Genomic DNA, 20,953 nt, shown 5'->3' on the forward strand with positions numbered 1-20,953 from the left:
AAGTGATGGGACCAGATGCCATGATCTTCGTTTTCTGAATGTTGAGCTGTAAGCCAACTTTTTCATTCTCCTCTTTCACTTTCATCAAGAGGCTTTTTAGTTCCTCTTCCCTTTCTGCCATAAGGGTGGTGTCATCTGCATGTCTGAGGTTATTGATATTTCTCCCGGCAATCTTGATTCCAGCTTGTGCTTCATCCAGCCCAGTGTTTCTCATGATGTACTCTGCATGGAAGTTAAATAAGCAGGGTGACAATATACAGCCTTCACGTACTCCTTTTTCTATTTGGAACCAATCTGTTGTTCCATGTCTAGTTCTAACTGTTGCTTCCTGACCTGCATATAGGTTTCTCAAGAGGCAGGTCAAGTGGTCTGGTATTCCCATCTCTTTCAGAATTTTCCACAGTTTATTGTGATCAACTGAATCCTAATAACTGTCAAATTCTAGTAATATGAATTCGTCTATACTACTTCTTTTGTTGTTGTTGAAATATCAAAGAAGTGATATACTGGAGTTGGAAAATTTCAGTTCGTTGTGACCCATTACGTTGCATCTGTGATGCTACTAATATTTTAAGATGGTTCCATATTATTACCTGCAACATGAGTCCCTTCGTTCTAGTCAGTGTAGTGCTAAAGCAGTCTTTAATTATGAATATATGTTTTCTCCACTTAAGGTCCTTTATTCTCTGTTTGCCTTATTTTTATCTATTACACATTGTTGGGGAGTTGAATCAACCTGACAGCAGAGGGTTTCACTTAAGACTTGGCATGGACTTCAAAGCTGATCTAACTCAGGTTGATTTTCTCTTTCCTATCAGACGATGAAAGTGACACACAGAAACAAGTGACTTACTCAAGTATAGACTGGGAAATCTAGAACAGGAACCAAAGAACTAGATAGTTTTCTTTCACTAAAAAAGCTACTCTGATTGTGAACTTAGCTCCTTTGGGACATTGTAAATTCTGAATTCTTCTAAAGCAGTTGATCTCTTCTTTCTGCTGTTCAGTAATTTTGTCAAATGTTTCCGTTACAGAGAGTAAAGTAAGTGATATAAATTATTGGCCAATGTGCAATTTTCATTATCTCTCTCAGGTTCCAATTCATCCTTTAGTATCTCACTGTGCTATGGTGGAGTGGACTTTCTGAGCATTCCTCCCTAGTGAGCATGATTCTTAGCTTTGTCAGGTAGGAGGAAAGGGGCTTCTCTTTCTGGTTCCAGTGTACTGTGTTGCTGCTTCTCACACTACGTGGTATCAGCGGGTGTGTTGGGTAGGGCCATCTGGTGGAACTGTGCCCCAGCTACACCAGAAGCACGCAGCTCCCTCAGCAACCTCACATTGCCGTGGACTGATGGCTTCCCTACAGCCTCTCTCATGCAGACACCAGTGTCCTCAGATTCTGTGTGTGCACGCTGAAGACAAAGTGTTTCATAAATTGACATGGTTTGAGGGATATAACTTAGAGGATTTCATTTACTTAACGCTTGCTGTGTAGAGATGTCTATCCATTTTTAAACTGCAACAGCCTCTTTCTGTATTCCCACAGGTTGCACTTATCAACCCTATGGTTTATCAATCTACCTTGTCTGCCTTTGAGCCCTCAAAGTCTTTCTCTTCCAATTTTAAGTCTCCTTTGGATGTTACCTTAAACCTTACTAGTTTATCTAATGACCCAATGGAAAGAAATGGGAATAACCTGGTACCTGGCAGGTGGGATGAACAGAGACTTGATAGGTCACAGAGAATATGGGGAGGGGGGTACCTTGTAGTTGATGTCAAGTGTATGCTATTTCAAAATACCCTTTTTGTTTCCTATTATAGAACTGAACTACCTTCAAATTCCTAAACCACTATCCGTGAACATCAAACAGCACATTATTACACCAAATATTTGCAACTTAAAGTTCTACAGTATTAACCCTTTAATTTTTTTCATCGTTCACCTAGCAAAAATATTTGTGGCAGAAACTATCATGGTAGTTTAAAGGAGAATGATCTCACTTTACCTGCACTATTCTTTTTAAATCTTGTGTTTCTATGAATTCTATAGTTCTTTAGTAGCTGATCATTACTGACTAAATTCTTAGGAAACAAATGTATTTTTTCTATAAGTTCTGATATTTTTCAAGGAAAGAGCTGAACCGTTAACCAAAAAGGTCATTTTTTCCTATGATCCAGCAGTTAGAAAAACCAGCCAAAACACAAATATTATAAAAACAAACTTACTTTATTTAAACAACCGAACTGGAGAGAAAGGGTGAGTAATGTACTATATAAACAGAGGGAAAAAATTTTTCATGTCAAATTTAAAACATAATGGCAGAATATGCTAAAAGATGTTTATTTCCAAAGAAGCTGTCCAAAAGGAAAACAGTGTTTATTATGACATGACATAGTAACTTGACTTCTTACAGTAGTAGATCTGTAACCTGAACGTTGTCTAACCCAGTCTTTTAAATACTGAGACCAAATTTTTGCTATGTCTGCTTAAAAATACAACAAAATGTTTTCTCATTCTACTTAATAAAAATACTTAAAAGCAATAAATGAAATTTACATAGGTTTCACGGATGTGCCAATCACAAGCTTTAAGAAAAACAATCAGGAGAAAGCTTGTCAAATGGTTTAAACAACATGTAATTAAAACATTAGATCTGACTTGTATACCAAGTGGTGACAAATGCTAACCTAAGTTTTCATGAACTCAGAAGCTACAATCTATATTCTGTTCTCCCCTATCTCTCCCTTTAACAATACTAACATTTTCTTAAATGATTTAAAAAAAAAAAAAGAAAACCTGTATGGAACACGATTTTCTTCAACAGACTAAGATGCTTATGAGACATAAAACGTGAAACCTTTGAAAAAGAGTGTGCAGTTTCTATAAAGAAAATATATACACTTCAGATGAAGACACAAATACACTGCCTGCTTCTTGATAAACATCCTGGACATGTTCTCTTATTTATACTATTCAGAATCAGAATTCGAAAAATAATAATCGTTCTCTTCTTCATCTAAAGACTCCATAGCCTTTGTGAAAAGTTTTCCAATACCAGAGTTTTCTGCTAATTCTGTAATGAGAAGTTTAATAAAAAAGATTAATATGTTTCTAAAAGCAATTTCAAGGAAATTGAAAATAACTATAGGAAAAAATTGATAGGTCTGCCCACTTGAGAACAATTAATTTTAATACTGTGTTAATAAATAGACTACCCTATAGTAGAACAGAGCTACAAAAGAAAAGTATATTACCTTTGTTAAATGGTGTTTTTCTTCTTGATGGTGGAGTTGAAAAATCAGTTTCCATCTACAAGAGAGTTCATATTAGCTAAGTAAAAATTTTCCCAATACCACAGTTTTCTGCTAATTAACCTCCTGTGAAGCCTGCTTCAAACATAGACAAAGTTCAGCATGCTTTATCCCAAAGGAAATATTATAAACTAATGCTGTAATGGTTAAAGGATGGCACCTGAAAGTTGCCAAAATCAACTGAATACTTATTCTGTTCCATAACACTAGCAAAATTTGAGTTCTCTGTACTTTAAATTCTTGGCTAAAATAGTAATTCGACATATATGACAAGTTTCGAGTATATAGTGCATGCTTATGTACACCATACCTTTTAAACTATTGGCCATGGCTATCTTTAAAAAATGGAATAGAATAGAAAAGAAAATATGACAGCACAGGACAGACAGAAGTGGCAAGATATAATCAGAGTCCTGATAGGAAAATCTGAAAACTAAGATATTCTACCCAGCAAGGATATAATTCAGAATAGAAGGAGAGATTAAGAATTTCACAGACAAGCAAAAACTGAAAGATGTAAAAGAGGACATCAAAATCATAAAATGTAGGGGAGGAGAGTAAGAAAATGTACATTTTTCCCCCAGAATATGTTTGAGCCTATATTATTACCAGTCTGAAGCAAGTGGATACAGGAAGGAGTTAATACACTTGAAAAACAAGGTAACCACAAATCAGAAACATACAACAGATTCATAAAAACCAAAAAGAGAACACAAACATAATATGAAAGAAAACCATCAAACCACAAAAGGGAAAACAAAAATGGACAAGTAAGAAAATACAAAATCAACAGGTAAACAAGGTTTAAAATGGCAACCAATACATCTGTCAATAATTACCTTAAATGTAAATGCATTAAACATTCCAGTCAAAAAACATGTGCACCCGTGGCTGATTGATGTCGATGTATGGCCGAAACCATCACAATATTGTAAAGTAGTTATCCTCCAATTAAAATAAATAATTGACAGATTGGATGAAAAAAGAAGAACCTACAGCATGCTGCCTACAAGAGGACCCACTTTAGGGCACACAGGACATTTCATGAAATGGAAATGAGAAGAAAGGGGCGGGGGAGCAATACTCATATCAGACAAAGTAGACTTTAAAACAAAGGCTATAAAGAACGATAAAGAAGGCAAGCTACTAGAGCTATTGTATTGTAATGACAAAAGGATCATTACAATACAAGAGGATATTACAGTCATCAACACATATGCACCCAATAGAGGAGCATCCAGATACATAAATACTAATACAGCAGAGACATCCCTTTGCTGACAAAGATCCATATAGTCAAAGCTATGGTTTTTCCAGTAGTCAGGTATGGATGTGAGAGTTGGACAATAAAGAAGGCTGAATGCCAAAGAATTGATGCTTTTGAACTGTGGTGCTGGAGAGACTCTTGAGAGTCCCTTGGACAGCAAGATGAAACCAATCAATCCTAAAGGAAATCAACACTGATTATTCATTGGGAGGACTGATGCTGAAGCTGAAGCTCCAATATTTTGTCACTTGATGCAAAGAACTGACTCATTGGAAAAGGCCCTGATGCTGGTAAAGATTGAGGACAGGAGCAAAAGGGGGCAACAGAACATGAGATGGTTGGATGGCATCACCGACTCAATGGACATGAGTTAGAGCAAACCCTGGGGGACAGTAAAGGACAGGGAGGCCTGGCGTGCTACAGTCCCTGGGATCACAGAATCGGACACAACTTAGCGAGTGAACAACAGACATAAAGAGAGAACTGACGGGAATACAATGATAGTAGGAGACTTTAACACCCCACTTATATCAATGGACAGATCTTCAACACAGAAAATCAACAAGGCAGTGGAGATCCTAAATGATATGATATCATCATGATCCCCACTTCACATCATATATTAATGAGACTGGAAAGCTCAAGTAGCTTGCCTTGTCATAAAGCTGGTATGGAGTCAAACTTTGAGATCAGAACTTTTAATACTAAACCCTTTGCTCTATCCTGACCTAGTGGCTATAAATGAAGCCAAAATTTCATTCTTGTAAGGAATGTGGAATTGGAAAAAGGGACTCAGAAACACTGAAAGGGAGTCTGCCCACATTTTCGATTACAGAGTATAAGTTTCTTTTGAATTCAGTCTCCAGGCTGATTTTAAACCAAGGTTCCCAGAGGTATCTACCATTTCCTGTGGACAAATAAAGCCTATAAAGATTAGATCTGGCTAGGTAATCCCAATGTTTCAGTTTAGAGACTCTGAGAGGAACTGTACTCTAGCAGGTGTGCTATATAAATACCTCAACATGGGTGAGGGGGAAGAAAAGAGCCATAACCTGGTTCGAAGGAATACGCCCTCAGGGAATAAGGTAGTCTCCTCTTACACTATCATTCTCTAAGACTGGCTATTTACTTTGAGGAAATCTGAGGTGAATTAGCTTTTCCTGAATACTTAGTTTTATCTGGATATAAATTATTCAAATTAAATGAGAAATTAAAATTTAGATCACTCAAAGGCAATATTGAGTTAACATTTTTCTGTAATTAGATTTTAAATATTGAAATACATACAATACACACATACACATATCAAATCAAGTAGCTGAATCTGAAAAAATTTTGAAATCTAGAGTATCTAATGAAATTTCTTGTTCCATGACAATCATAACTCAATCAGTATGGATTATTCCACAATCACTGAATAGATATTATGCTTCTATGTCTTGCCTGAAATGTCCTTCTCTAATCTATATTTCTCCCACCCTGCCTGACTCCTCAAATGAAAATTCTCACCTTAGTCAAACGCTCCAGTCTACGAACTGCCATCTATAACCCTATAGCACTTACGTGCTTACCTCACTCATAGCCTCATATTATAATTTACTTGTATTAGGCTATAAGCAACGTGAAGGCAGGGGTTGTTATAGAACTTATAAGTCCAACAATTTGCGAGGTATTAATAGTCGTTCAACAGATGCACGCATGCTCAGCCATTTCAGTCAAGTCCAGCTCTTTGCAACCCCAGTGGACCATAGCCCGCCAGGCTCCTCTGTCCATGGCAAGAATACCGGAGTGGGTTGCCATGCCCTCCTCCAGGGGATCTTCCTGACCCAGGGATCTAACGTATGTCTCCTGTGTGTCCTGCACTGCAGGCAGATTCTTTACCACTCAGGTACTGGGAAGCCCCGACAAAGAAAAATACTTACTGCTTTTTTCTTGATATTGCCCCAGGTAGTGCCACCTTTACTTTTATGGGTTTTTTGCATACGAAAAACATATTTATCACAATCATTCCTGTTTAAATATAAAATAATTCCAAATCAACAGTAATCCACAGATTGAACAGCAATCGACAAAATTAATTTAAAATGTTTCCGTACGTTAAAAGTATATTTTATGTTCCATTTTTAAAAAGACAATCATGTACCGATGGAGATGGACCAAACGCTTCAACCCTATAAGACTGTTCTGAAAAATGGTGGTTCACTCACTGTCCGTTGTCCCATCTGCTCTTCCCAGTCTCCGTCTTGCCACCTGCCTTTTCTGAAACTCCCCAGGACATCTTGTCCATTGATTCCCTTTTGTTACACCTTTCACTCCTTTCTCTTGTTCATGTCTTCCTTCCCTATCCAGGTTGAATCTTAAAAGTTATCACTTTAAGGACATGCATGGTGATGAAAACTCTCCATTAATTTATGCCTTCCAACCTGTGTTGAGATTCAGTTTGGCCTTTTATTTCTACATCATTACATGTTTTTTATACCAACTAAGACTTAAAAAAAATATTTTTTTAACCTTACCTCTTTTTCCCTCTCATCCTTAGCAAATACACCTGACTCATAATTTACAGATGAAAACTGAAGCCAAATAGAATGTTGTTCTCAGTTTCCCAAAAATTACTTAGGACAAATTTTCTCTTTAGGCTTCAAGTGCCTTTATGATTGACTGCCCACTCCTTTATGATTTTTGGCAGCCTTAAAGGTATGACTATAAGAAATCTGTAAAGCTGTGATGTCTATTAAGACATCAGTGTGAACCACAAGCACTGCTGCAGCGCGTCAAGGAGCCTAGCCAGTTGTTCAGGATCAGAACCTCGTCAAACTACTGTCCGCTACAGATACTTAGGGAGTGATAAAAAAAATACTGTCGCTTTGCTTCAAATTGTTATGAAAAGGAAGCCAACTACTAGAGTCGGTGAAGTCTACAGAGTAAAGAGGTCTAGGAAACTTGTTTTTAAAAATACATTTTTATGAAATATATTCTGGGTATGAGTCCATCTTGTGCTCTGTAAGGAAAAAAAGCCATTTTCTATAATTGTGAAAGTGATATATGTTAAAAAAAAAAAAAACAGTATCATAATCCACATCAGTGTAATCCTACAATCTACAGATAATGGCTGGTGTTTTTGGTGAAGGAATTTCCTATCTCCTATGAATACATGTTACAAAACTGGGATCATACTGTGGGTAATGTAGTTTTATTTCTTAGCTCTTAAAAATTATTCACTGAACATTATTCTGTATAATTAAAATTTGTTGAAAGCGTTATTTAATTCTTTTAAACTTTTATTGGAGTATAGTTGCTTTACAATGTTGTGTTAGTTTTTACTGTACAGCAAAGTGAATCGGCTATACACACACACAGACACACACACACACACACACACAGCCCCTCTGTTTTGGATTTCCTTCCCATTTAGGTCACCACAGAGCATTGAGTAAAGTTCTCTGTACTGTAGTCTGATTTCTGATTAGCTATCTATTTTAAACATAGTATCAATAGTGTATATATGTCAATCCTAGTCTCCCAGTTCATCCCACCACCCGCCCCCCTTGGTATCCATGTTTGTTCTTTACATCTGTGTCTCTGTTTCACTTTGTAAATGAGACTCATCTGTATCAGGAGTTCCCCAAGCAGAGGGCCTGGGACTTGTAATGGTCCATGACCTGTTAGGAACCAAGCTGCACAGAAGGAGGTGAGGGACGGGTGAGTAAATGAAGCTTCACTGCAGTTCGCCATTGCTCACATTACTGCCTGAACCATTCCACCCTCCCCCCACCCTACCGGGTCCATGGAAAACTGTCTTTCACAAAACTGGCCCCTGGTGCCAAAACTGTTGGGAACTGCTGGTCTCTACCAATTTTTTCAGATCCCATATTTATGCATTAACATACAATGTTTGCTTTTCTCTGACTTACTTCACTCTGTATGACAGTCCCTAGGTCCGTCCTTGTCTCTATAAATGACTCAATTTCACTCCCTCTTATGGTAATATTCCATTGTATATATATATCACATCTTTATCCACTCTGTTGATGCACATTTAAGTTGTCTCCATGTCCTAGCCACTGTGAATAATGCTGCAGTGAACACTGGGGTGCATGTGTCTACTTGGATTATGGTTTTCTCTGGGTATATGCTCAGTAGTGGGACTGCTGAGCCACATGGTAGTTTCAGTTTTTAGGTGTTTTTTTTTCTGGCTGCACCATGCAGCCATGTGGGATCTTAGTTCCCTGACCAGAAATCGAACCTGTGCCCTCTGCATTGGGAGCTCAGAGTCTTAACTACTGGAATGCCAGGGAAGTCCCTCAATTTTTAGTTTTTTTAAGAAATCTCCATACTATTCTCCACAGTGGCTGTATCAATTTACATTCCCACCAACAGTGCAAGAGGGTTCCCTTTTCTCCACATCCCTTTCCAGCACTTACTGTCTCTAGATTGTTAATGATGGACTTTCTGACTGGTATGATGTGATATCTCATTGTACTCTTGCATTCTCTAATAACTAGTGATGTTGAGCATCTTTTCATGTGTTTGTTGGCTATCTGTATTGAAGACATGATTTTAAATTATTACATATTATTCTATTATATGGACAAATCCTAATTTCTTAACTTTCCTTATTATTGGACTGTTAGGTCAGTTTCAAAATTTCAGTATTGTTTTGTGATGAACATCTTTGTTCATACAAATATACACTCATATTTGCCCTACCTCATATTTCCTTAGAAATAAAATTCAAGGGCCAAAGGAATGAATATTTTAAAGCTAATGATTTGGCCAAAGTTCTTACCAAAATCTGTCCAAAATCATATTCACCACAGAAATTAACTCACACACCTATGGTCAATTAATCTTTGACAAAGGAGGCAAGAATATACAATGGAAAAAAGATATTCTCTTCAATAAGTGATGTTAAAGTTGGACAGCCATATGTAAATCAAGTTAGAACACACTCTCACACCATGCATAAAAATATGGCTTAAGGACTTGAAAGACATGACACCATGAAACTCCTAGAAGAGAACATGGGCAAAACATTCTCTGACATAAATCATACCAATATTTTCTTAGATCAGTCTCCCAAGGCAATAGAAATAAAAACAAAGTTAAACAAATAGGACCTAATCAAACTTACAAGTTTTGGTACAGCAAAGGAAACCATCAACAAAACGAAAAGACAGCCTACAGACTGGGAGAAAATATCTGCAGATGGTGTGACCAACAAGGATTAATTTCCAAAATATACAACGAGCTCATACAACTCAACAAGGAAAAAACAAAACAACCCAGTCAAAAAAATGGACAAATGACCTAAAGAGACATTTTTCCAAAGAAGACATACAAATGGAAAATAAGGCACATGAAAAAAGGCTCAACATCACTAGTTATTAGAGGAATGCAAATCAAAACTACAATGAGTAATACCTCACACTGGTCAGAATGACCAGCATGTAAAAATCTACAAATAAGTGGTGGAGAGAATGTGCAGAAAAGGGAATCCTCCTGCACTGTTGGTAGGAATGTAAATTGGTACAGTCATTATGGAGAACACATAGGGGTTCCTCAGGAAACTGAAAAGAGTTGCCATATGATCCAGGAATTCCACTCCTGGGCATATATCCAGACAAAACTATAATTCAAAAAGATACATACACCCGCTATGTTCATAGCAGCACTATTCACAATAGCCAAAACATGGAAGCAACCTAATTGTCAGTTGACAGATGAGTGGATAAAAAAGATATGGTACATATATGCAGTGAAATACTACTCAGCTATAAAAAGAAGCATGAAATAGTCCCATTTGCAGCAACTCTAGGATGGACCTAGAGATTCTCATACTAAGTGAAGTCAGACAGAGAAAGACAAACACCACATAAGATCACTTACGTGTGGAATCTATGACACAAATGAGCCTATCTATAAAACAAAGACTCACAGACAGAACAGACTTGTGGTTGCCAAGCAGGAGAGAGGACTGGGAGGGAAATGGAGTAGGAGTTTGGAGTTAGCAGATGGAAACTATTATGTAGAGACTGGATAAATAACAAGGTCCTAGTGTATAGCACAGGGAACCATATTCAATATCCAGCGATAAGCCATAATAGAAAAGAATATTTAAAAAAATATATATATATATAATTGAGCCACTTTGTACAGAAGAAAATGACAACACTGTAAATCAACTATACTTCAATAAAATAAATTCTGAAGTATTAAAATTATATGCTTAATATACTTTCACTTGTAGTAAATACTTAGTTAAAAATAAACAAAGAATAATTTCTGGATTGCTAGGGAAAATTATGATTTTGCTGAGTAAATGCAAATTCAGATTTTCACTAAGCTTCATGAGAATACAGATGGTTTTTTTTCCTCCCAGTTTTGATCATATGGCATCGCTCTCACACACGCCATGAAAATTGCTCTTATCAAGATCAGTGCTGGCCTGCTGAACTGCCAAATGAATAGTCTATTTTCAGGCTGCCTTACCATTTTCCATTTCCCCCACATGTTATGTGATTGTTGGCCACCCATATCGTTTCTTATTTTTATTTATTTATATTTCAAAATAATGTTTATATTCACATAGTGTGGAATTCAAAAAGTCTTCTTTTTTGTCCCAAGTTATCTTAGTTCGTCTCCTGAAAGATCACCAATGTTTTCAGCTGCTTATGTATCCCTTCAGAGATATTTCATCAAATAAAAGCAATTATGTGTGTGTATACACACATATACATACAAGGATACACACACACAGAGCCCCTATTTACACAAATGATAACACATTAACTACATCTAATGGTTTTCATTTATTTATTTATTTTTTGGCTGTGCTTGCAGCATGCAGATCTTAGATCTCCCACAAGGGATCAAACTCATGCCTCCTGCACTGGGACGTTGTGGAGTCTTAACCACTTGGACTGCCAGGGAAGTCCCCCTTTTTTTCATTTAATATATCTTGAATATCTTACCATAAGTACATAAAGCATTTCTCATTAATTTCTATGGCTACATAATGTAGCAAATTTGATTGGTCCCTTATCGATGGGCATTTGAGTTGTTTCCAGCCTTTTGTCATTATAAGCAATACTGCAACAAATTAGCTGTACAATCACAATTCTAGAAGTAGGACTGCTAGGTCAGAGAGTATATGAATTTATAATTTTGACAGATATCAACAAAGTACCACTTTCAGGGATTGAACTAATTTACCTTTTCACTAGTAATGTGTGAGAATGGCTTTCCTTTTCTTGTTAATTTGTAGGAGTGTTATAACAGGGAAGTTAGCCTTTTTTCCTGTGGTAAATTCCCATAAATTCTTTGTCTAAAATTAGAAGTTCCATAAATTCTTTTCTCAGATTCTCATTTGTCGTTTGACTGTTTATGACGGTTGGTACCAACTAAAACTTTATTTTCTATAGGATTGACTTTATCATACATTTTGTTAGTGGCTTCTGGGACTTCTAAGATTATGAAATAATTCTCCACAGTCTTCTAAAGATATATTTTATACTTTAATTTTTACATGCCAAACTTTGACCCATTTGAGATTTATCCTAATGTAGAGTGTGAACTGTGTACTGACAATACTGAAAATACCTATACTGCAGGAACCATCCATCTTTGACCTCTAGGAACCATGCTTTCTTGTTTTTTTAAAAATAATGATGACTTCTCTAATTACTGACATCTGCTGTCTTCAACTTATGGGATGTTAAAAGCTCATGCAGAGAATTACAGTACCATATGCACAAATACTTACCTGTTTATAGAGTCTAGCATGCCGGGCGTGACATGATGACACTGAGGAGTTTTTGCCAGTGGAAAGACAACTGATGATGGAGTTGTTGGATTTCTGTCCATATTTGGCAGAATATCATCCCCTTCTTGACTGTCCTGGAAATTTGGTAACTAAAAAGCAAATATGTATTACCAACAGGCACCCCTAAAAACGGAATTCCTCATTATCACAAATTGTTTTTTGGGGGGAGTGATTATGTTATTTTCCTTTTTAAATTTCACAACTGAGATAACTAAAATAACTAAAATATTAGTAGGTAGAGAACAGAGCCTTGGTCTCTAAAAAACTTAGTTTCTATTGCGTAAAATGGAAATGACATACATTTCTAGTATTGCATAGGCCAAAGGTCAGCAAATATTTTCTGTAGTCAGAAAATATTTTGCTTTTATGGTCTATACAGTCTTTGTCCCACTGCTCAATTCCACTGCTGAAGCAGGAAAACTGCCACAGCCAACATGTCTGTGGTCCAGTAAAATACTGTTTATAAAAAGAGCTGATATGCCAGATGTGGCCTGTGGGCCAAGTATACAGACTTCTGCACAGACAGAACAAAGCAAAAGTATAATTTACTATTATGCTTGGTACTTAATAGATACCCAAGCAGTATTAAACTTTTTGTGTGTATATATTTCCAATAAATAATTTAATCTTTTAATTAAAGTTTTACTTACCTTTATATTAAAACCTTAGAAAAAGTAGGCTTCTGTTTCTATTTTATTATTTTTGCTTTTAAAATACTGCTACTGTTGCACTTAGGACAAAACATGGGAGGAATAATGTAAAGGGCACAGTGCCTAAAGGATCAGTGTTTTTGTGCAGAGAACACAGTAAGAGCCTCAGATGGCTCCCTTAAAATACTTCCCTTTATAGCCTGTCTAGGTAAAAAGGGGCCCCAGATCATGTTGTCACCAAGTTCTCACTAAGCAGCCTTTTAAAACTGGATAATTTAACAACATTGTGAAATGGGTAGACAGAAAAATTACCCCAAGTGTGAGCCTTCTGAATTTTTTTCTTGCCTACTTTTTTCCCCTGTGAGCTTGATACTTTTTATTATTCCAGTAACATCTGAATGAGTTCTTATTATTTTTATATATTGCAAATATTTTATCCCAATCACTGAAGTTTTTAGTTATGTGATTTTTTCATTCTATTGGTAAAAAAATTCTTGTATACATTCAAATCTGTCAATATTATGCTGCCATGTAGTCCCTCCTCTGAATTTACTATGCAGTAGTTAATAATCTATGCCTGTCACGCCCCTCTTTAAAGTCTGCCTCACTGCATATGAATTTTAAATATATATGCTTGGCCTGTTTCTGGGCTTTCTATTTGGTTCTTTAAGCATTACTTCTGAACCCCACTGAAGGGTAGACCCTGGCCACTGAGGAGAACGGCATGACTGGCAGACTGCTTCCTACACTCTACTCTGGCATTTCTGTGGAGGCTATCAGTCCTTGGCCTAAATATCAGGGATGAACACTAACCCTAAATAAAAATGAAAGACACAAAAGTCAATATAAAAAGAAAACAATGATTTCCTCATTTAAGACTCTTACCAGTATTTTTTGATGCTGTAAAGGTGTTGCACTGAAAAAATCATCATGGTCATCTTTTGGCAGCTGTTCAAGAAAATCTCTCATCTGCTGCTTCCTTTTAAGAGTTCCCACTTTGGCAGTTATCTTCATAGTTTCCTTCTTATCAGCATCATCAATCTTGCCTTAAGAGTCAGCAAAAGATTTTGGTAAGGATTTGGTCTTTTATAGTAACTGCTCTATAAAGTTAACAGCCTTTGCAAAATCTAAACTGTGTATTCATATTAAATAAACTCAGCATCTGTTGTTAATATTTCCAAGCCTCCTATGTAATAAATGACTCTATCCTGGGATTCGGGCAATATGATTAGATTACAAAAATACTCAGGAAGAAATTACATTTGGATTAGGCAGGGTGAGGTTGGCAAGGTTCTTTACCTGTGAGGGAAGTTACCTCTCATATTTCCCTTACTGGTTGTCTACCCTACTGTCTTGCTAAAATATAAACCTTATTGAATTAGGACAGGGATACTGAATGTTCCTAAAGCTTCGTTTAAGACTTCTCTGGCATAAACCTGGCCAGGAATGTGTACTCCTGGGGACTACATAACTAAACTTATTCTTATGAGTTTTCTTATGAATTACTAAGGGACCCTAACAAAGTGGCCTCAAATTTAACTTAGAAAAATAACCCAGTTATTGAAATCTTTGGATCCAACTGCAGATTTCCTAGAACAAACTCAAGGCACAAGGCCGCTAAGGTTACTATTAATATAAGGAAGTAGCTAGGTCAGACTTAAAAAATTAAACAGATGATCTTTGTTTCTAGCTTTAAAATTATAAAAACAAAATCCACCTATTAGAAGACACATGGATAAATATAAATTACATCTAATGAGTAATCAGAAATCAATACTGAGAACTAGGAAAAAACTATTTGCTATGAAAGTTACCGTTTTTGCCTTTGGGGTTGGCTGGCTTTTTCTTGGTGTCATGTTTCTGAAATCTTTTTCCTCGGGGATCTTCCATGTACTTCCTCTGGCATTCATCCGCAGATCGAGAACCTACAGCCATAGCTACGTCTGACCAGAAACCAGACTTGTGCTTTGGCAGAGATGCAACAGCACTACAGAAGACCAAAACCAGTTAAAGACCAAGAAATTCAACTCAATAAAAGTAACCTTTTATTGAAGTGAAGGGATGCCACTAAATCAGGAATTTTATCAAAATCATTCTAGATAACTATTTGGAAAGAAGTTAGTATTCCCTACACTTAATAATTCTTACTCGACTGAGCAACTGAACTAAAATGAATATGAAGATGTGAGTTTATGTATCTAGTAGATGCCTTCAATTTTGTTGCATTCTATCAAACCTGAAAAACCATGCCCAGTCTTTCAACATATTTTCCTAAATCCAGCTAAGCAATGATTAGATCTTTGTTTTGGGGGTGGGAGGTGGGGGCTCTAGCATGATTAACTTTTCTGCACTAATACACGAATCTTACTGGTGCTAAGAATACAGGAAAACAAGTTCTTAGGTTCTATATACTCCAGGTTACAAACTCTTACTAAAAAGTGTAATGCTTGCATTTACTCTATTTTAATTTATAGAACTCAGTATACTACTTAATTGAGGGAAATGAAAATTGAAATAGAAAAAAACATAGTCAATATAAGGTAGTTACCCAATTTAACAACTGAGTTACATTCTAAAATTTCATTGCAAATGATTATTTAGAACCTGGTATACATATTACTGCCTCCCCAACTCCCAATAGATTTTATATATTGTGGTTAAGGCTGATTTTAATAGTTCTGCTGGAAAAGGTCTACTTCCCAATTAACCTATGCAGTGTCATGCTGGAAAAAATTTAACAACTAGTTCTCTGGGGTTAAAAAGCCCTGTTTGTGGTGTCTGTCAACTTCCATATTGTAAATACATCTATTGTGGCTGATTTCAAGCTACCAATTATACAGAATTTCTACCATACAGATATGACAGACATTAAAAACTTCAAGGGCACAGATAAGAATAAAATATAGTAAAATATTTAGGAAGTGATGAGTTTAGAGTTTGTTTCTAGTAAATTTATTTTTAGTTTATATAATTTTTAATAATGACTCTTTAACATTCAATTTGTAAAATTCCTAAATATTTAAGAGTCAACTTTTGTGAATAGATATGATCTAACTACAGAATACCACTTATTCCATATATAAAAGGAGAACAAATACTATGAGCACTGAGCTTGTTAATGAATGTTCTACTTTTGCATAATTAATCATTCCACATGTGTTCTCAAGTGGAGAACTACAAGGAGGGGGCTCAAAGTTCCCTATTTGTATACATAGCTAGCATGCAAGTCTAGGATTGCCTGAAAGGACTAGTTTGTTATAGTAAAAATACTTAATCCATTTAATATGAAATCAGTCTGTAGTTAACATATCTCCTCTAGTCTATCTAAGTAATTTAAAAAGGCAAATGTAATCATATTAACTCCAGTCCTACTTAAAAATCACTTCATCGGGACTTCCCTAGTGGTCCAGTGGCTAAGACTCCGAGCTCCCAAGGCAGGGGGCCTGGGTTTGATCCCTGGTCAGGGAACTAGATCCCTCATGCCACAACCAAGACCCAATAAAGCCAAATAAACATTTTCTTTTTAAAAAGTAACTTCATCATTCTTAGCATAAAAACCAAGTAGGACCTATACTATTCCTTATCTATCTGTTCTCATCCTCTGTGTTCTTCCCTCACCTTCTATATGCCAGTCATTTTGGCCTTTTAGTATTTTAAAATATTCTCTTACTTTCTACCTCTATATACATGGTTTTACTTTAAAATGTACTTATCCTGAATCTTTGGCTTGAATACTTATTTATTTATCCTTCAAATATTAGTTCTGATATCTGCGTAAACAAAGTCATTTTCCAGATAAATATTCTCATAAGCTTCTTACAGGGATTATTTGCTAAGTATCTGTCTACCCTACTAGGCTATAAGCATGATGAGGGGTATAAAATAGTGGGCTGCAAGTAAGAATCACTTAAGGAGCTTATAGCAAAATTTAAGGAAGCAAGTAAAAATAAGCAAACAGATCCACAGACTCTATCCCTGAAGATTTCCATTCAGCAGGACTGGGGTGACAGTCCTTGCATTTTTCAAAAGCTCCTTATGTGATTATTTTGCTGTTAAGTCAGCATTAGAATTGCTTTATGTTGTTTGTAAGAAGAAAGTATTACATCTAATTGAGTGGAAAGTAGGAAGAGGTAATAAGGAAAGGTTACAGGGAGGAAGTGACACATGAGATGAAATTTGAGGGGTGGATAAAAACAGGAGAAAATGAAGCAAAAATATTGGCAAAGAAATGAAGACAAAGAAACTGCATATGGCTAGGGAATGGTAAGTAATTCATATTTATAGTCTGGTAAACTTCAAAGAAATAGCTGCGGGTCAGAGCTGTGAAAAAAACTAGAGAAGCATAACCCAAGCCCAGGTCTTCCAGATCAGAATATTATAATAGTATGCACTCTAGGTACTTATAAAACATTTTAAGTTTATAGTAAAATCGTCCTTTTGGGTATGGTTCTACGAATCTTAGCATATACATAGTTAGATATAAAACAAGCTCCATCAGACTGGGAAAAAAACTTCTAGTCCTACCTCTTTGTGGTTCACCACTATAACCACTGGAAATCCCTGATCCATTTTCTTTCTTTTTAGTTCTGTCTTTTCCAGAACATCATATAAATGGAATCACATAATATGTAACCTTTTGGGCTGGCTTTTTTCAGTCAGCATACCACCTTTGAAATTCATTCAAATGGTTACAAGAATCGATAGTTTTTCCTTTTATTACTTAGTAGTTCACTCACTGTTAAGATTGTACTATGACTGACTTTATGCAAACAGGGCTGTGAAAATCAGGAAGAGAAATGAGCTACGTAAAATCAATCTATAATGTTGTTTATGAACTTCTGGGCTCACACTGCAAATTTTGATATATTTTCTTCTTTGTTCAGTTCAGAATATTTTCCCTTGAGACTTCCTCTCTGACCCATGGATTATATACAGGTGTGTTATTTATTTTTCCAGGACTTAGAATATTTTTCTTTTATTGATTTATAGTTTAATTTAGTTATGGCCAACAAATACCCTTTGTATAACTTCAGTTATTTTCAATTTGTTAAGATTTGTCTTATGATCTAGTAAATGTTCATCTTGGTGAATAATTCACCTATCCTTGGAAAGAACATTTTTTCCCTACTGTTAGGTACACTATTCTAAAATGTCAGCTAGATACAGTTGGTTGGTAATGTTGTTCAGTTCTCCTACACCTGCATTGATTTCCTGTCTACTAGTTCTGTTAATTACCAAGGGAACACTGACGTCTCCAACTATAATTGTGCGTATGACTCTTTCCAGTTCAGTACTTTCCTTTCCTGAAGGACAGGGAAGCCTGGTGTGCTGCAGTCCATGGGGTCGCAAAGTTGGACACAACTGAGCAACTGAACAACAACTTTCCTTTTAGTTCTTTCAGATTTTGATTCTTGTATTTTGAGTTTTTGTTCAGTGCATACACATTTAGGATTAAGCCTTCCTCGTGAAATGACACTTCTATTGTTTTGTAATGTCTTGCTTTACCCTTGATATTTTCTTCATACTGAAATCTCTGATCAGTATTAATATAGCCACTCCAGCACGGTATTTATCTATCCTTTCACTTTTAACTTGGCAATGTCGTATTTGAAGTGTTTCTTTTATATGACGCATAGTGGGGTTGTGTTTTTAAATTCATTCTGACAATCTACTAAATGGTGCATTTAAATTATTAACATAATTAATGCAGTTGTTTTTCTTTGTTCCCCATCTTCTATTTCTCTTTTTCTGCCTTTTTTAAAAAGCATTTTATCTATTGCATATTTGAAGATATCTAGGTAGTTTTTCGGAGAAGGCAATGGCACCCCACTCCAGTACTCTTGCCTGGAAAATCCCATGGACGGAGGAGCCTGGTGGGCTGCAGTTCATGGGGTTGCTAAGAGTCAGGCACGACTGAGCGACTCCCTTTCACTTTTCAGTTTCATGCATTGGAGAAGGAAATGGCAACCCACTCCAGTGTTCTTGCCTGGAGAATCCCAGGGACAGGGGAGCCTGGTGGGCTGCTGTCTATGGGGTCGCACAGAGTCAGACATGACTGAAGCGACTTAGCAGCAGCAGCATGTAGTTTTTAAAAATCCATCATACAATATATTTGCTTTAAACCATTAAACAGGGGAGGCGGGGGGTGTGATGAAGATACATTGTTTTGTATGTTATGCTTTCAAAGTGTTAACTGTCATTAGCTAACACTATCTTGTTGTTTGTACAGAAATATACTGGTCTAGCACAGGCAAATGTAAATTTTGTTATACTTGTCATACCTGTTTCAATAAACTTGCTAAAGAATCCTCTCTGGGGAAAAAAAAATAAAATAAACCATTAAACATTTAAAAGAACTCAAGAGGAAAATAGTCTATTATATTCACCCAGAGAACTGCCGTCTCCTTCCTATTCCTCCATTCCTGATACTGCCTCTTTTCCTCTCGCATCTCTATTCTGCTACTGAGTCTACCCAATGAGTTTTTTTTTTATTATCTCATTTTTCAGTTCTAAAATTTCCATTTGAGCTTTCTTTATATCTTCTACTTCTTGCTGAGACATTAGAAATTTCTGTTCAAGAATGATTGCTTTTAGTCCTGAAGTGTTTTTTATGAGACTGACATGCTGCTCACTATGCCAAGAAGGCAGGTCTAAAGTGTTTTTATATACCTGCTTCAGAATCTTATCAGATAATTCCAACCTCTGTGTCATGCCAGCATTCACATCTTTTTGAATGAGATTATTCCATGAGAGTTGAAATCTTCATTGTTCTTTATATGCTAAGTAATTCAGGATTATTTCCAAGGCATTTCGAAATAGGAAACTCTGGGTGTTACACTCTATGCTGGTTTGGTATGCTCACTAAGTCATGTCCGACTCTTTGCAGCCCCGTGGACTGTAGCCTGCCAGGCTTCTCTGTCCATGGAATTTTCCAGGTTAGAATCCTGAGTGGGGTGCCATTTCCTACTCCAGGGGATCTTCCCAGTCCAGAGACTGAACCTGCATCTCTTCTGTCTCCTGCACTGGCAGGTGGATTCTTTACCACTAGCGCCACGTGGGAAGCACCCTGTTTATTCTATAGAGAATGTTAATATATTGGTTTTAGCAGGCAACCAACCTGGCTGTAACCTGAGTTATCAATTCCAGTCAGTTTTCTGTGGTTGCAGTTTCAATGTGTTCTGTTTTTAAAGCTTTGCAGTGCTGTTAGGATATACTGCAAGTTGGATACTGGGTGGATGGCCTGGATATTGGATGGGAATCTACCATTTAGTTCAGTTCTCAAAGTCTCTGGTTATGCTGTTTAGGATCAGATCCACAAATGGACAACACAAGTTAAGTCCAAAAGCTCATAAACAACTTTCTAGGATTACTTTCCCTAGCTCGTCCCTCTGCAATTTTTGGTTCCCTAGAGTTCTGGTTTTTGCTTCTCTGGCAGAAATCAGGGGTTTTAGTCACCAGCTTTGCTGCACACTTTATACAGCTGCATCTTGCTCCAATGCCAGGGAGAGGACAGACAAGAAAACGGCAAAATTACTCTAACTGGAGAGAAAGGTTCATACTTCCTGAGTTTTATGTATGTGTGGACCCCAAATGCCGCTGTGAAGTTTACCCCTGCTGGACTGTAGGGGTACTGGGTTAAAAGAGAAAGGAGAAAAGAAAACTGAGAGATTTCCTCTACTGTTTCTGAATGTTAATAATCCCCTTTCCTGCTCAAGCCAGAACCAAAGGGCTTCTCTTTGAACTCTCTTTGTCTTGCCTCAATGCACACTTCCTGGTTTTAAGTGGTCTTAAGTCTAGCTTGGGGGAACTTCACTTCCAGTTTGGTGGTTCTTAAAATTCTAGTCTTTCCTAATCAACTGCTATTATTTATCTTTCTGCATCAACAAAAGCAGTGTTAAG

General features: G+C 36.6%; 2 protein-coding genes across 6 annotated transcripts in view; one reads left to right on the forward strand and one right to left on the reverse strand.

The window, feature by feature from the left end:
- FANCM (Fanconi anemia, complementation group M) overlaps positions 1-20,953 on the forward strand; it is a 103,278-nt gene that overhangs the window by 59,321 nt on the left and 23,004 nt on the right. The window lies entirely within an intron of this gene.
- The window catches only part of MIS18BP1 (MIS18 binding protein 1), a 47,266-nt gene continuing 28,521 nt past the window's right edge, over positions 2,209-20,953 (reverse strand). For 2 of the 4 annotated variants that reach the window (XM_010836130.1, XM_010836128.1), the window contains exons 10-15: positions 14,869-15,041; positions 13,940-14,100; positions 12,345-12,493; positions 6,502-6,589; positions 3,256-3,310; positions 2,209-3,074 (exon numbers count right to left, since the gene is read on the reverse strand). In XM_010836130.1, the coding sequence (XP_010834432.1) occupies positions 2,971-3,074; positions 3,256-3,310; positions 6,502-6,589; positions 12,345-12,493; positions 13,940-14,100; positions 14,869-15,041 (730 nt within the window). In that variant the 3' untranslated portion in view covers positions 2,209-2,970. Of the gene's footprint in view, positions 3,311-6,501; positions 6,590-12,344; positions 12,494-13,939; positions 14,101-14,868; positions 15,042-20,953 lie in introns of all 4 variants that reach the window. The other 2 variants (XM_010836132.1, XM_010836131.1) reach the window with 2 other exon arrangements.

Source organism: Bison bison, unplaced genomic scaffold (genome assembly GCF_000754665.1).
Source record: "Bison bison bison isolate TAMUID 2011002044 unplaced genomic scaffold, Bison_UMD1.0 scf7180017864061, whole genome shotgun sequence".
In the NCBI taxonomy this organism is placed as follows: Eukaryota; Metazoa; Chordata; class Mammalia; order Artiodactyla; family Bovidae; genus Bison; species Bison bison.